This window comes from Notamacropus eugenii, chromosome 7, assembly GCF_028372415.1.
Source record: "Notamacropus eugenii isolate mMacEug1 chromosome 7, mMacEug1.pri_v2, whole genome shotgun sequence".
Taxonomy (NCBI): Eukaryota; Metazoa; Chordata; class Mammalia; order Diprotodontia; family Macropodidae; genus Notamacropus; species Notamacropus eugenii.
In genome coordinates this window covers 34,765,570-34,781,738 of record NC_092878.1, presented here as the reverse complement: position 1 = coordinate 34,781,738, position 16,169 = coordinate 34,765,570, and the positions used below count along the sequence as shown (strand labels likewise).

Genomic DNA, 16,169 nt, shown 5'->3' with positions numbered 1-16,169 from the left:
TATCATAGCCTCAACAAAAGACATTCTTCATCTACTTGGTTTTCCTTTGTGGATAGTTAGATTAAACTCTTTTGAGTGCTTGTGGATATCATTCAGAAGGATGGCTTTGCTGTATACTCACTTTGGAAGCACATATACTAACCCTGGAACAGTACAGGAAGATTAGCATGGCCCCAAGGATAACACACGCACATTCATGAGGCGCTTCCTATTTTTTAAACAAGCTGGGCTATATAAATGTATGTATAAATTACTGTGCTGTATTAAATGACAAACATGATGAATACAGAAAAGCATGCAAAGATTTATACGAAGTAAGCAGAGCCAAGAAGACAATACGCACAACGACTACAACAACGTCAATGGAAAGCACAGCCACACACACAAACACAAATGAATGTTGCAGAATTACAAAGAACAAGTGTGGCCTGAAAGAAGAATTAGGAGAAGACACCTCCACTGACCCCTCTGCAGAGGTGGCAAGGCCATGGTTGTTGCACATTGCACATATTTTCAGACTTTTAATGTACTGAGCAGTTTTGTAGATTTTTTTCCCCCTTTGGGGTAGCCTCTGATAGTTATTTGATTCCTGATATCAGTTCTAATCTGGGTTCTGACAATAAATAGCTGTATCATCTCAGGAAATCACTCTTCATGTCAGGGTCTATTTCCTTATGTGTACAGTGGGAACTACACCTGCCCCACCTAACTCATATGGTTATGTAAAGATAAAATGAGAGAAATATAAAAGGGATTCTTAACCTGGGATCTATGAACTTAGGTTTAAAAATATTTATTTTAATAACTATTTAAATATAATTGATTTCCTTTGTAATCCTCTATATTTTGTTTTATGCATTAAAAACATTGTTCTGAGAAGGGGTCCATGGCACACACAAAAAGATTAAGAATCCCTGATACATAGTCTGGAGTAAACAGTAAATAAATCTATAGAAAAGTAAACTATTATGAGTAGTTCTAATTTTGGTTTGGGGCAACAATGGATAGAGCACCAAGCCTAGCGTCAAGAAGATCGGAATCCAAATCCAGCCTGAGACATTTACCAGCTAGATGATCCTGGGCAAGTTACTTAACCCCTATTTGCCTCAGTTCCTCATCTATAAAATGGGGACACACCAAAGAAGGAAATGGCAAACCACTCCATTATCTTTGCCAAGGAAATCTCATGGACAAAGCCCATGAAGGGTCACGAAGGATCAGACACAACTGAACAACAACAAATTTTGGTTCAGCAGTCAAGAGGACGTGTTTCATGTTGAGACACCATCCCTTTTAAATCCAAGTTTTCTGTGCTCTCTTACCAGCTGATGAGATTCCACGGATCTTCTGAGCAGCAAGGAAGAGATCATCAATGGGGTCAACTAGATGCTTAATATTAATTTTTCGAGCATTGTAGTAATTGCCATCAGCTGCCCTTCCTGCATGCTCTATAGCCACCAAATGATCAAATCTGCAGAAAGGAAAGAAAAGAAGCAGGTTATGGGTAATATCCCTCAGGGAACAAGCTGTTAGTATAAATATATAGGGACAGAGATCGGTTCTATGATTTTATTAGTATATAGGAAACTACTGAATAAAAAAACTCTTTCTGCCAATGCAGAAACTTCCGTGTAACTTATAAATAACCTTAAAGAAGTGTGTAGTGATTTGTCTAAGGTCATACAACCAGCATATGTTGGACCCAGCTCCAATACACTAAATCTGCTGTCTATCTACCATACCACACTGACACACACGTGTATGTACATATACACTAATGTATATAAATGTAAATATGCGTTGTGTTTGTGTGCATATACATGAACCATGAATCTTTAGAAGTTCCCATTTCAGAATTATGGAATAATTTATTAATAATAATAGCAATAACAAGAAGAATAAGAGCTAACATTTCGAGTGTTTACTCCATGCCAGGCACTGTGCTAAGCATTTTACAATTATCTCATTGAAACCTCACAACAACCCAGGGAGGTATTACTACTATCCCCATTTTACAGATGAGGAAATTAAGGCTCACGGATGGCAGTGACTTGTCTGAGGCCACACAGTGAATGTGAGGGTGATCCCACTGAATCAAAAGAAGTTATTAGAAACCCAAAACCAGTCCACAAAAAACTCTGCTTTAGTTCTGACTCTGACTCCAATTTCTCATTCATTGTGGCATCACCTCAGTGGGCTTAGGGTGTCCTTGCTTCCTGGATTTACCTCTAGGCCTGTCTCCATACTCCTTGTTTCATCACTGGTATTCTGGTTCCTATAATCATGTCCCTTCCTCAGATCTGGCACCTCATTCTCCCTGCCAGGCATTTTCCCCTCACTATTAATAAGAGGCAGTTAGATGGCTAGTGGAGTCAGGAAGACTGACTGGCCTCAGTTCAAATCTGGCCTCAGAAACTTACTAGCTGTGTTACCCTAGGCAAGTCACTTAATTTCTGTTTGTCTTCACTGACTGCAGAAGGAAATGGCAAACCATTACAGTATCTTTGTCAAGACAATCCCAAACGAGGTAACAAAGAATTGGACATCATTAAACAACAACATTAATGACAGATGATAATGGAATCAAACCCCATCTGGTTCTGCACTCTTCCGGTAATCGGCAATAATGACCATTTGGGGTCCACTGTTTGTATCTGGGCCTGATACTCTCTGTGATGTTAGAGGTCTAAGCAAGGCTTTTTATCCTGCTGCCATCTCTATCTCTTCCCCCTTCCCACTCCATTCAATCCTCAATTGAAGGGCACTTCTATTCATTGAAAATCCCCCTTTGCAGGATACAAGCAAACAAAACCTAAGGTGATTTTTACTTTTATCATTGCTTACTAGTTATTTTTCAGTCATGTCTGACTCTTTGTGACCCTATTTGGGATTTTCTTAGAAGGAAATACTGGAGTGGTTTGCCATTTCCTTGTCCTTCATTTTACACATGAAGAAACTGAGTCAAAACAGGGTTAAGTGACTTTTCTGGGGTCACACAACTAGTAAATGTCTACCCCAGATTTGAAGTCAGAAAGGTCTGGTGCTCTATCCACTGAGCTACCTAGCTGCCCCCTTTTACTGTTATAGGTTTTCTAAACAGGACACTGGAGCTTATTGGTTAAATAACAAAGATACTTATGTCTTGTTGCAAAATACAAGATCCCCTCACTCTCCTTTGCCAATCCTTAATCTGAAGGGTTAAAGGGATGATGGCCATGATAGAGATGTGTTGGGGGGAGGGGTGGAATCCACGTATTCACATACATAACACGTGCCTGCAAAGTAAAGGTGTGGATGAACAGAGAGATAGCTATAAGGCAGAAGGGACAGAATGAATGGTCCGGTAGTAAGAATGCTAGAATTAGAGTCAGAGCACCTGAATTCAAATCATTGCTATGCAAATGTGTAAAAATCACTTAATTTCTTTGGGTTTCAGTTTCCTCAACTAGACAATCAAAGGCTTGGTTCAGATCAAGGCCCTCTAAGGCCCTCACATCTCTAGATTCATGATCCTATGATGCTGTCTTGAGTTACCTTCTCAGCTCTGCCACTTACTATGACGTTAGGTAAATCTCACATGTCAGCCCCAGTGATCACAACTGCAAAATGACGGGTAGGTGAGATTGCCTATAAGGTCCCTTCCAGCTCCAAATCTATAATCCAATGATCCTAACATCTCTATAGTGTATCCCCATAAGAAGCAAGCATGGGAAACTCTAAAGTAGAAGATGGGATGGTACCAGAAAAAAATGAGTTTATTTGATATTTCCTGTGAAACTTAATTTTTATATCATCAAATAAAGCACAGAGTAGAGGCATCTTTAAGGACCATGACTCAGAATGTTCCCACCTGTCCAATCTTGTTGCAGTAAGTGTCAAGGGACAGGCCCATGTTCTTTTACTGAGCTGTGATTTTTATAGCACCAAATATTGCTTGAAATGAATAGGTAGGGGTTTGGGCAACTTTATGTTATACAGGGATTTTTATTGCAAAAGTAACAAGTACTTCGATTTGTGTCTTATTAAACTGAGTGAGAAGAGACTGGTAGCTTTCATCTGGCTTTCTGTTTCCCCCTGGGTCTTAATGCAGTTAAAATGAGAAATGAGAATAAGAAAAAAAGAATGCCCATTCAGATCAATAAGTCCTTCCCTTCCTGAAGGAATACACAGCACTGCTCTCTGTGTCTGAACCTTTCCACAGAAGGAGAATTAAATTACACGCTGTGCAGAGGTGTATTGATTTTTCAGGCCAGAAGGGGCCACTTAGCTATGGAAAGAAGCAATTAACTAATTGGTACTTTCTGGTCTGGAAGAATTAATGCATTTCCCTCAAAGAAAGCAATTCACTCTTTTGCCATTACAGAATGTGGCATACTACCCTTTCCTTACCAAATACAAGGAATGCCTTTTTTCTGGTTTTATTGGGGAACAAGGAATTTTCTGAAAACTGGTACTAAATTTTTCAACAAAAATTTACCCATTTGGATGAAAAATTTTTCTAATATGTACTTACTATACACTTATCTACCAGATTAAACAGAAGATACAAATCATGTCATCTTCTTCTGATCATTCTGGGTTATTTATTAAAGTGATAGAGTGATGCCCTTGAGGATGTTGACAGGGCTGTTTGCCTCACGTTGAAAGGCCCCAACTATTGTGGTTTTTATATTTCTGCTGTTTCCTTCCTTCTTATCAGATTATCAGCTGTCACTTCTCTTATCAGTATAATCATATTAGGTGTGTGTATATATATATATATATATATATATATATATATATATATATATATATATATATATATATATATATATATATATATGTATGTATAGCTACTCATCTAAGCCAAAATGAGGGACTTGGATCCCTGTGGAATAAAGTAAGTGGGGTTTTTTGTTTGTTTTTGTAAAACAGCTTGACACAATGAAGCTGGCCTTAAATTTAAGCTGGCCTTAAAACCTAGCCTTTGTAACCAAGAAGACCAGAGAAATACCTCTCCAACCCATACTGGTGGTGTGGCCCTGGGAGAGTCACAGTCTCTCAGTATTGACAGTTGAAAATCAATCATTACTGGTGAACAATTAATGAAGGGGTGGACATATTAATGAGTAAGTGGGCTAAAAGTCTTCGGCTCCTCTTCCTGAGAAAGTGACTTGATCATGAGATTCAGCTGCCTCCAGCAATCTGGACAAAGGAATCTATTTCTCTACCCAGACCACTCTGGTTGGTTTTCTCCTTCTTGAGCTGGGTTACCTTAGACTCCAATGGAATGGTGCAAGGGCATAGACTTGATGCTCTGGGGCTGGATTTCTTCTAGACTAGATTTTATTTACACTCTAAACAAAAATAAGTTCTCCTAGCTGGGTGCTGGTTTGCACTGGTAAAGAACTTTTCCTCATCTGGGAGTTCTCTAACCTAATAAATTCACAGGTCCAGTCTACATCCCTATTGCCCCTACTCTATGGTCTATGTTCTGAAAGAATGAGGTTGACAGTAGTCTGCCAGATTAAAAAACAAAAACAAAAATAAAAATAAAAACAGAAGACCTTGTTTTGTCCTTTACCTCTGTGACTGAAACCATCTGTCAGAAGCCTCCTCATCTTCCCTCCTCCACAGCTCAAAACCTCTCCATGTTTTCACACATCTTGCCTATCCAATCAATCAAGAAGCATTTACTTACAAACCATGTGGTAGGCACTGGAAATATAAAGAATGAAACAATTTCTACTCAAAAGGAGCTCACATTCTAGTGGAGAAGACAAGGACACATGTAAGTAAATGCAAAATAAATATAGTCTAAGGGAGTCTGCGAGGGGGGGACACCGGTATCTGGAGGATCAGCAAAGACTTTATACAGAAGATGATGCTTGAGCTACATCTGGAGGAAAATGATGGACTCTGAGGCTGGGCTGAGGAGGACATGAATTTAATCATCTCTTTTTCTTTATACACTGGTTCCTTCCCTGATGTTTATAAATATACTTAGATCTCCACACCCAAACTTTTACTTAATCCAGCTGTCTCCTCAAGCTATTTTTCTATAGCTCTCCTCCCTGTCGGCCCAAGTCCTTCACTCCTTGCAATTACCACCAATTTCTCACGTTTTACTCATTCTCTTAAATCCTACAAATCTGGCATCCCACTCAACCATCCTTTTGAAAGTCTTTTCCCCAAGCCTATCAATGGCTCAACCAAATGACCTTTGCTTAGTCTTCACCTTTCTTGATTTCTTTACAGACCTTGACTCTGTTGACCAACTTCTTCCTCTATCCTGGCAGTAATCTTTTCTGGTTCTCCTTCAATGTCTGATGTGCCTTCTCTGTCTCCTTTTCTGGATCTTCCTCCTGACTGTGGAGCACCTCCCTCCTTCTTCCTCCCCTTTCTCTGACCTCCAGAGCCTTTCCTGTTTCTCTTTCTACCTCTTCACAGATCATATTCCTTCTCCTGCCCCATAAGTGTAGCTGCTCACTAAAGCTCTGTCTTTTCTTTTCTCCCTATACTCCCTCGTTTGGTGATTTCATCAGTTTGCATGGGTTTGGGTTATCACTTTCCCAGATGTGTATACTCAGTCCCAATCTCTCCCTTGAGTTCCACCTCCACATTCCCAACTATCTGCTATACATTCTCACCTAGATGTGCTGCCAGGCACTTCACATTCAATTTTTCCAGAACTGAATCTGTCATCGTTTCCCCTAAACCTGCCTTGATTTTTAATTTCTTTTGAAATTGGACATTTTCCAATTTCTTACAACATGAACCCAGATAAATACTACTCTCCTATTCAGTCATATTGCCACCACCCTAGTTCAGACCCTCACATTCTCCTTCCTAGAATATTTTAATATACTCTGCATCCTATCTGTCCCGCCACTAATCCTTCCTTCCCACCATTACTAAAATAATCATTCTAATGCACAAGGCTTACCATGTTACTCCTCTGCTCAAAAATCTCTAATGGTTCCCTACTGACTCTAGGAGAGAACACAGATTCCTTAGCCTGACACTTAAGATGCTCTGCAATCTGGATCTAATCAGCTCTTCCAGATTTACTTCACTCTCCTTCCCTCCATGAATTTCAGAATACTTTTCTTCCTTTACCTCTTCCATAAAACCTTCCTTTGTCCTCCCAACTAAAAGAAAACATCATCCTTCCTGTTTTTGTAATGCTTTGTTTAGATACTTCTTTGCCCCTATCACACGCTATCTTGCATCATATGTAGGATACATGTATAGAGATACCTATATGTATGCAAATATATATATTTGATTATTCCTTATTCCATTGGTAGGTTGTAAACTCTTTGAGGGCAGGGGCCATATTTTCATTATCCTTTATCTTCAGCACTTAGCATAAGGCCTTGAATGTAACAGGTTTTTAAAAAATATTTTACTTTTCCCCAATTATGTGTAAAAACAATTCTTAATATTCATTGTTTTTTACATTTTGAGTTCCAAATTCTATCCCTCCCTCTCCCCATCTCCAAGGGATGGTAACCAATCTGATAAAGGTTATACATGTGCAGTCATGAAAAATATTTTTATATTAGTCATTTTGTGCAAGAAAACTGAAAGGAAGGAAGGAAGGAAAAAAGAAAGGAAGGAAGGAAGGAAGAAGGTAAAAAATAGCATGTTTCAATCTGCATCAGTTCTTTCTCTGGAGATGGAAAGCATTTTTTATCCTGGGTCCTTTGGGATTGTCTTGGTTCTTCTCATATCCCTTTGTATCAGTTCATGTAAGTCTTTCCAAGATTTTCTAAAATCACCATTTGTCATTTCTTATAGTACAATAATATTTTATTACAATCATATACCACAGCTTGTTTAGCCATTCCCCAATTGATGGGCATCCCCTCAATTTCCAATTCTTAGCCACCATAAAAAAAAAAGAGCTGCTATAAATATTTTTGTACAAATAGGTTCTTTTCCCTTTTGGGGTAGAGACTTAGTAGTGGTGTTGGTGGATCAAAAGGTATGCACAGTTTTATAGACCATTGGGCATTGTTCCAAACTGCTCTCCAGAATGGTTGGATCAGTTCATAACTCCATTAGTGTCCCAGTGTTCCCATATGCTCGCCAACATTTATAATTTTCCTTTTTTGTCATATTAGCCAATTTGATGGGTGTGAGGTGGTACCTAACAATTGTTTTAATTTGCACTTCTCAAATCAAGTGATTTAGAGCATTTTTATATGACTATGGATAGCTTTGATTTCTTTGTCTGAAAATTGCCTATTCATATCATTTGACCATTTATCAATTGGGAAATTACTTGTATTCTTATAAATCTGGCTCAGTTCTCTCTATATTTGAGAAATAAGGCCTTTATTAGAGATACTTGTTGCAAAATCCCTCCTCGGCCCCCCCCCCCCCCGGTGTTCTGCTATTTTTCTAATTTTGGTTGCATTGGTTTTGTTTGTGCAAAAACTTTTTAATTTATTTAATTAAAATTATCCATTTTATATTTCATAACATACTCTCTAGCTTTTTTGGTCCTAAATTCTTCCCTTATCCATGGATTTGATGGGTAAACTATTCCATGTTCCCCTAATGTTCTTATGGTATCACCCTTTATGTCTGAATTACATACCCATTTTGATCTTATCTTGGTATACGGTGTGAGATGTTGGTCTATACCTAGTTTCTGTCATACTGTTTTCCAGTTTTCCCAGCAGTTTTTGTCAAATAATGAGTTTTTGTCCTAAAACCCTGGGTCTTTGGGTTTATGAAGTAATAGATTTTTAGCAAACATCTAAATGAAAATTTTTAATGAATGAGCAAGCAGAATGTTACTTCACCTTGGGGAAAATAGTCATGGAACTATGAACTTTACAACAGAATGCCATAGGACAGGACATACCTTGGTGATCTGGGATTCCCATTCTTACACAAGAACATGAAAGCTGATCCTCCTACTTCATCACCTTGGTAACTTAACAGAGGTATTGTTGTCTTCAGAACACCTAAAAACAAAGAAAACATAAGAGACTATCCTCCAGAATTGCATTTGGGAAGGGAATAATTACTTACATAGCACCTACATCAGGCACTGTGCTTAGGGTTTTTACAAATATCATCTCATTTAATTCTCACCAATAACCCTGTGAGGTAGGTCCCATTTTACAGTTGAGAAAACTGAGATAAACAGAGATTAAGTGACTTGCCTATGGTCACATGTCTAGAAAGTGACCAACTCTGGATTCTAACTCAAGTCTTCCTGATTCCAGGGCCGGTGCTCTATCCGCCTTTAGCTACCATGTTGGAAATCACCACCATCATCATCAACAAACATGCATCAGCTTATAAGTAAGACACAAGTCTAGGTGAGCTAATATTTAGGCAGGTCATATTGGAAAAGAAAGCTGATTTCTTTCACGTTATGATTAGGTAGGCTGGTGTAACTAGGATTGTGGCTTGGTAAATAAGGGAGATTCACTTTCACTGATCATGATAAATGTTGTTTTAGGAACCTCAGCCATGCTAATGCCATTCCTTCTACTTAGTACCCCTTCTTTTCATATCTGACAATGGAAATCTCATCTGTCCTTCAAGATACAGTTTGCTCCTCTTCCATGAGGCCTCTCTGGCCCCACTCCAAAATCCCCAATCAGAACGAGTCTTCCTCCTTTATCATGTCTGCTTAGAAGTCACCTTTTCTCTTTCTGTATTTTACTAGATAGTAAGTTTGGGCTGGGTGATATTAAATATGATAGATCAAAGGAGCAACAATATCATGTTGCAGGTAACCTTAGCTGGAAATATGACACTGGAAGATGAGAGTTCAATATAGAGATATCTGTGAATTTATCTTATGTTCTTTGCTACATTGTAAACTCCTCAGAGTAGGGACTGTGTCTTATTCTAGTAGAAGTAGAGTTCTACTTGCCCCAGGAGTCCAGTATAGTCTCAACAAATGTTTGTTGAATTGAACTGGGGAGACAATATGTCTTCCTATATTTTTCTATTTCTTCTTCAGTGAATTGAATTGGGGAGACAGAATATATTATCTCTGAATCTTAAGCAGTTTGGAAAATGAATAGGAGAGACCTCTACAGGCCTTGTGTTGACCCTTTCCATACAGCTTTGTCAAACCAAGTCAAGTCAATCAACAAGGATTTGTAAATTCTTTGCAGGGAATAAAAAGCATGATCCTGAGTTTCAAAGAAAGGCTTATTTATGGCTCAAAATAAGGATGACCTTCATGCTACATTGCTGTTGGACTTTTTAAAGAGTATTTAAAAATCCCATGTTGTTTCAAAACAATTTAATTCAAAAAACATTTGTCGAGTATCTGTTGGACGTAAAGTTGTAGTAAATACTGGATCATATACAAAATTTAGTTCAGACATTATCTTTTTGCTCATGGAGCTTACAGACTGTTAGAGATATATAACATGTATTCAAATAAACACTAATGTAGTAATTGCTTCAAGGAAGTCCTAGAAGTGTCAAAGGTCAGAGTAAGACTAGTCATCTCTAAAAGGAAAGATAGGAATTATCCAATCACTACCTTATAGATCCCACAGAAATTAACAATCATTCTTTTGTTTAGCTGGAATCTTTGATTTTTGTAGCCAGAACCTCCAGTTTTACCAATCACTTTCAGAGGTTATTTTAGGTATAGGTAATCATTTGAACAAAAGCACAAAGTAATAATTAGAGGCAGCTCAGTGGCTCAGTGGATAGAGGGCTATCAGGAGGACCTGTATCCAAATCCTGCCCCAGACACTTACTAGCTGTGTGATGCTGGATAAGTCAATGAACCTCTACCTCAGTTTCCCCATGCGTAAAATGATGATAATAACAATAACACTTTTATTCCCAAGGTAGTTGTGAGGATAAAATCAGTTAATATTTGTAAAGCATTTGGCAAAACTCTAAAGTTCTATATTAATGTTGGCCATAATGTATTAAGTATCCTATGGTATGTAAGAGATGATAAAACTAATCCAATTGGGCTGGAAGAACTGGTCCAGAATATTCACACAGTTTGAAACTGGAGAGGCAGGGGAGCACCAGAATATGGAAAGCCTTGAAAGACAGCATAACAGAAGGAATTTCATTTGGTAGGAAAAGAGGGAGACATCAACTGATTTCCTGAAGAGGAAAAAGATGGTCTGATCCGTGCCTAAGTGTAACCCTCCTTCTAACTCTGCTTTGCTATGCTCAGAGGAGGGAAGAAGTCATTAGTCCTATGCTTTGGGTTGGCCCTAGATAAAGCTTTGGAAAGTCAATCACTTTTAAAGTACTTACTATGTACCAAGCACTATGCTAATTACTCTGGATACATAGAAAAGCAGCCAATAGTTGGCTATGGGAGGAGCTAAAAAGCAAATGGGAGAATTGGGTTCAGCCTTTTATAGAAAGTGACACAGGATGAAGCTGGGGCACACATTTGGGAAGAAGCAATAGGGTAAGGGGAAAGGACTTAGGGTACTTATATAGCTTTCCTTCTATCCATCCATTGGATGAAAATGAAAAATGTGAAAAATAGTGTGACCATTGAAGACCCACATCCTGTGCACTTACAGGTGTAAAGAAAGGCGAGCAGACAAGCAGCAACAATAGGGCAGACTGTGAAGAACACAAGTCCTCAGAAAGTATGACTCAGAACTCAGTGAACGGCACTGGCACCTTGATACAGCAGCAGCAGGAGGTTTAAATCTGACAACATGAACTGCATGTCTCTTAAGCTTCTGGTTAGCACTAAGACCTCCACTGTGTCACAAAAATTAAGAATTCATGTAACTTGGAAAGACTTAAGAACTCTGAGCAATGCAATTATCAACCACAATTCCAGAGGGCTTATGATGAAGTATGCTACTCAACTCATGACAGAAAGGTATAGGGTTTAAGGTTCAGAATGAAGCATACATTTTTGGATATAACCAGTACGGGCATTTGTTTTTCTTGACTATACATATTCATTGCAAGGGTTTTATTTTTTTTTCTTCTTCAAATTGTGGCAAGAGGCCAGATTTCAAATTATATTACAAAATAGTAATCATCAAACAATCTGGTACTGGCTAAGACACAGTGGTGAATCAGTGGAATAGTTTAGGTACCCAATACACAGTACTAAATGACCATAAAAATCTAGTGTTTGATCAACTCAAAAATCTAAGCTTTTGGGGCAAGAACTCTACCATTTGACAAAAATTGGAAAGCAGTTTGGCAGAAACTAGGCACAGACCAACATTTCACAACACAAACCAAAATAAGGTCAAAATGGGTAAATGATTTAGATGTAAAGGGTAAGTAAATTAAGTAAATTAGGGGAGCATGGAAAAATTTACTTGTCAATCTATGGATAAAGGAAGAGTTTATAACCAAACAAGAGATGGCAAGGATCATAGGAAGTAAAATGAATAATTTTGATTACATAAATTAAAATGTTTTGTACAAACAAAACCAATGCAGCCAAAAGGGCATAAGGTGGGTACAGTGCTGGGCCTACAGTCAGGGAGACTCGCTTTCTTGAGTTCAAATCTGGCTTCAGACAATGTGTGACCCTGGGTAAATCACTTAACCCTATTTGCCTCAGTTTCCTTTTATGTAAAATGAGCTGGAGAAGGAAATGGCAATGGCACTTCATTATCTCTGCCAAGAAAATCCCAAATGGGGTCATGAAAAGTCAGATACTACTGAAAAACAAATGAATAACAAAGGAAACTGGGAAAAAAATTTAATATTTTCTTTTCCAATTACATGTAAAGAAAGTTTTCAACATTCACTTTTATAAGATTTTGAGTTCCAAACTATTTTCTCCCCCCTGCTTCCTCTCCTCCCTCCCCAAAATGGCAAGCAATCTGATATAGATTATACATGTACAATCATATTAAACATTTCCACATTAGTCAGGTTGTGAAAGAAGAGTCAGAACAAAAGGGAAAGAGAAAGGAAAAACAAACAAAAAATGGTGAAAATAGTATGCTTTGATCTGCACTGAGATTCCATAGTTCTTTCTCTTGATGTGGGTAGTATTTTCCATCTTGAGTCTTCTGGAATTGTCTTAGATCATTGTATTGCTGAGAAGAGCCAAATCTATCAAAGTTGATCATTGTGCAATGATGCTGCTGCTGTATGCAATGTTCTCTTGGTTCTGCTCTCTTCACTCGGCACCGGTTCATATAAATCTTTCCAGGTTTTTCTGAAATCTGCCTGCTCATCATTTCTTATAGCACAGTGGTATTTCATTACATTCATATACCACAACTTGTTCAGTCATTCCCCAACTAATAAGCAACCCCTCAATTTCCAATTCTTTGCCACCCCCAAAAAGAGGTACTACAAATATTTTTATGCATGTGTGTCCTTTTGGGAACAATTTTTACATCAAGTTTTTCTGACAAGGACCTGATTTCTCAAATATGCAGAGAACTAAGCCAAATTTATAAAAATAAGATAAACTGATAAATGGCCAAAGTATGTGAAGAAATATATGAACAAGTAGTTTTCAGAAGAAGAAACCAAAGCTATCAATAGTCATTTTAAATCACTACTAATTAGAGAAATGCACATTAAAACAAATCTGAGGTGCCACATCACACCTATCGGATTGGCTAACATAACAGAAAAGGAAAATTATAAATGCTGGAGAGGATAAGGAAAAATAGATTCACTAATGCACTGGTGGTGGAGTTGTGAACTGGCCCAACCATTCTGGAGAACAATTTGGAAAAAAGCCTAAAGGGCTATCAAACTGTGTATATCTTTTGATCCAGCAATACTAGGTCTATATCTCAAAGGACCCACATCTACAAAAATATTTATAGCAGCTTTTTTTTTGTGGTGGCAAAGAATTGGAGATTTGAGGGGATGCCCATCAGTTGAGGAATGGCTAAATAAGCTGTGGCATACTGTTGAGATGGAATACTACTGCACTTTAAAATGATGAGGTGGATGGTTTCAGAAAAATCTGATAAGACTTATATGAATTGATGCAAAGTAAAGTGAGCAGAACTAGGAGAAGATTGTACACAGAAGATGATCAATTTTGAAAGACAACTATAAGATAAATACAATTTATAAATACCATAAATGTTATACAATGTATTCATAAGATAGAGACAATGATCCAAGATAATTTCAAAGGATGAAAAATATGCTATCCACCTCCAGAGAGAACTGATGAACTCCGAGTGTAGATTGAAGCATACTTTTTTCACTTTATGTTTCTTGCTTTTTGTTGTATTTTTTTCAGCATAGCTAATATGGAAATATGTTTTATGTGACTTCACATATATTTCTTACTTTCTCAGTGGGTGAAGGAGGGGCAGGAGGAAGGGAGAGAATTTGGAGCTCAGTTTTTTTAAATGAAGGTTAAAATACATAAGTAAATGAAAAAATTGGGGGAAGAAGGAGAGAGAAGGGAGAGAAAATAAAGTCTTACTGATTGAAAAAAAATTTATATTGTTACAATCTCCAGAGTCTGATATTTTTATTTTTTTACTTTTTTTTTTGCTTCTTAGTATCTCTTTAATTAAAGTCCTAATCAAAACAGGAAATATACTTAATCCACTTTATCTCCCAAATTCAGAACTGGTGAGTAGATCAATAGAAGAAAATTTCCCTTATTTATCATAGACCAACTCAAGAGTGAAGTATGCCTCTGACCAGATTAAAAGAGTAAATTCTTAGTTTTCTGAGAAGACAGAACTTCCCCACTGGGATGAGTACCAATATTAATATTATTACTGTTCATTTTGGTAAATAATTCAAAGACTCTAACTGAAACCTACCTACTTTTTCTTCATTGCTCTTGAATTTCTTCATCTTTGTGGAATTTCTTCATCTTGTGTTTTATTATTACTAAAACATGCGTTAGAAATTGCTTGCATCAGAGGGCTTTTCTGACCAGCAAGAGGAATTCTGTTGAAGGCAATTTTCTGTCTAGGCAAGAATGTTTTTTTATTAATCAGTTATGTCTCTGGAAGATTTTAGTTAAGAGACAGGTAGGTAGCATGGTGAATAGGATGACAGACTTAGACTCAGAAAGACCCGAGTTTGAATCCTGCCTCCAAAATATTGATTAGCTGTATGATCTTGGACAAGTAATTTAACCTCCTTCAGCCTCTGTTTCTTCATCTCTTAAATAAGTTTAATAATAGCACTTAGCTCACAGGGTTGTTGTGGGGATCAAATGAGATAAGATATAAAAAATACTTAACAAATCTGAGAGCACTATAACTGATAGCTATCACAGAGAATAGATTGTTTTTCTCCCCTTGGGTAGAACTAGAAGTTCTGAAAACTGGGAACAGAGTGCATGGAGTAACTGATTAAATATATTTAGTATTTTCCTTGTTTTCTATGGTTAAATGTAAAGAACTATATACAGATAAGCATAATTACATGATCAATTTCATTACACAAACTTTTGTGTTTTAAGTCCTAAACATAGCAGTGAAGCAAAGCTAGCGGAATTTTCCAGGGGATACCACAAGCCATAAGTGTCAATTGCATAAATCCACACATATCACACTTTGACACTCACCAGATGAGTGTTACCACCCACAAAAGGGCAGTTCTGGGAAACAGAGGAAGCTCTCTCAAGATCATACAGAGCATAGTGTTAGTTCTGAGTACCCTCTGGTTTGTGCTAGAGCACTGACACTTGACCCCTACCACTGAAAAGGATCAGGCATTTGGCCAGTAGCATTCCCTGGTAATTAAATAAGGAAGATTAATCTTACAGCAGAGGAAAGGATGGTTTGGAGGAGGGAGAGAAGAGTGATGGGAAGACCCTTTAGGAAGTTATTGCAATAGCATAAGCATGTAGTAAAGGCCTGCGTTGGGGTGGGAGCAGAGGGAATAGAGAAGCAGAGATTCCAGAGGTACTATAGAAGTAGAGTTGATAGCACTTGGAAATGAGTTTGACACGAGAGGGAAAATGAAGCATTAAAAAATTACATGAAGATTTGGAAAACTGAGTGAATGGTAGTGATAATAACTGAAATGGTGAAGTCGGGAGAAACAGATTGAGAGGGCAAGACAGTAACTATGGTCTGAAGCACATTCAGTTTGAGGTTCCAGTGAGGCATTCAGTTGCACACATTCTATAAGCAATTGAAGATACAGAAGTAGAACCTGGAGAGAGGTGAAAACTAGACATATAGATGATAATAACAATAATACTAATATCTGGCACTTAGACGGTGCTTTGAGGTTGC

The 16,169-nt window shown here is 37.7% G+C and overlaps 1 protein-coding gene and 1 non-coding gene across 2 annotated transcripts in view; one reads left to right on the top strand and one right to left on the bottom strand.

Annotated features, from left to right (window-relative positions):
- The window catches only part of DGLUCY (D-glutamate cyclase), a 208,993-nt gene that overhangs the window by 31,041 nt on the left and 161,783 nt on the right, over positions 1–16,169 (bottom strand). Inside the window, 2 exon segments of the mRNA XM_072624965.1 lie at positions 1,323–1,471; positions 8,858–8,960. Coding sequence (XP_072481066.1) covers positions 1,323–1,471; positions 8,858–8,960 — 252 coding nt within the window.
- LOC140515080 (U6 spliceosomal RNA) lies at positions 114–216 on the top strand. Its single transcript, XR_011970840.1, has one exon. It is a non-coding gene; the product is annotated as a U6 spliceosomal RNA (small nuclear RNA).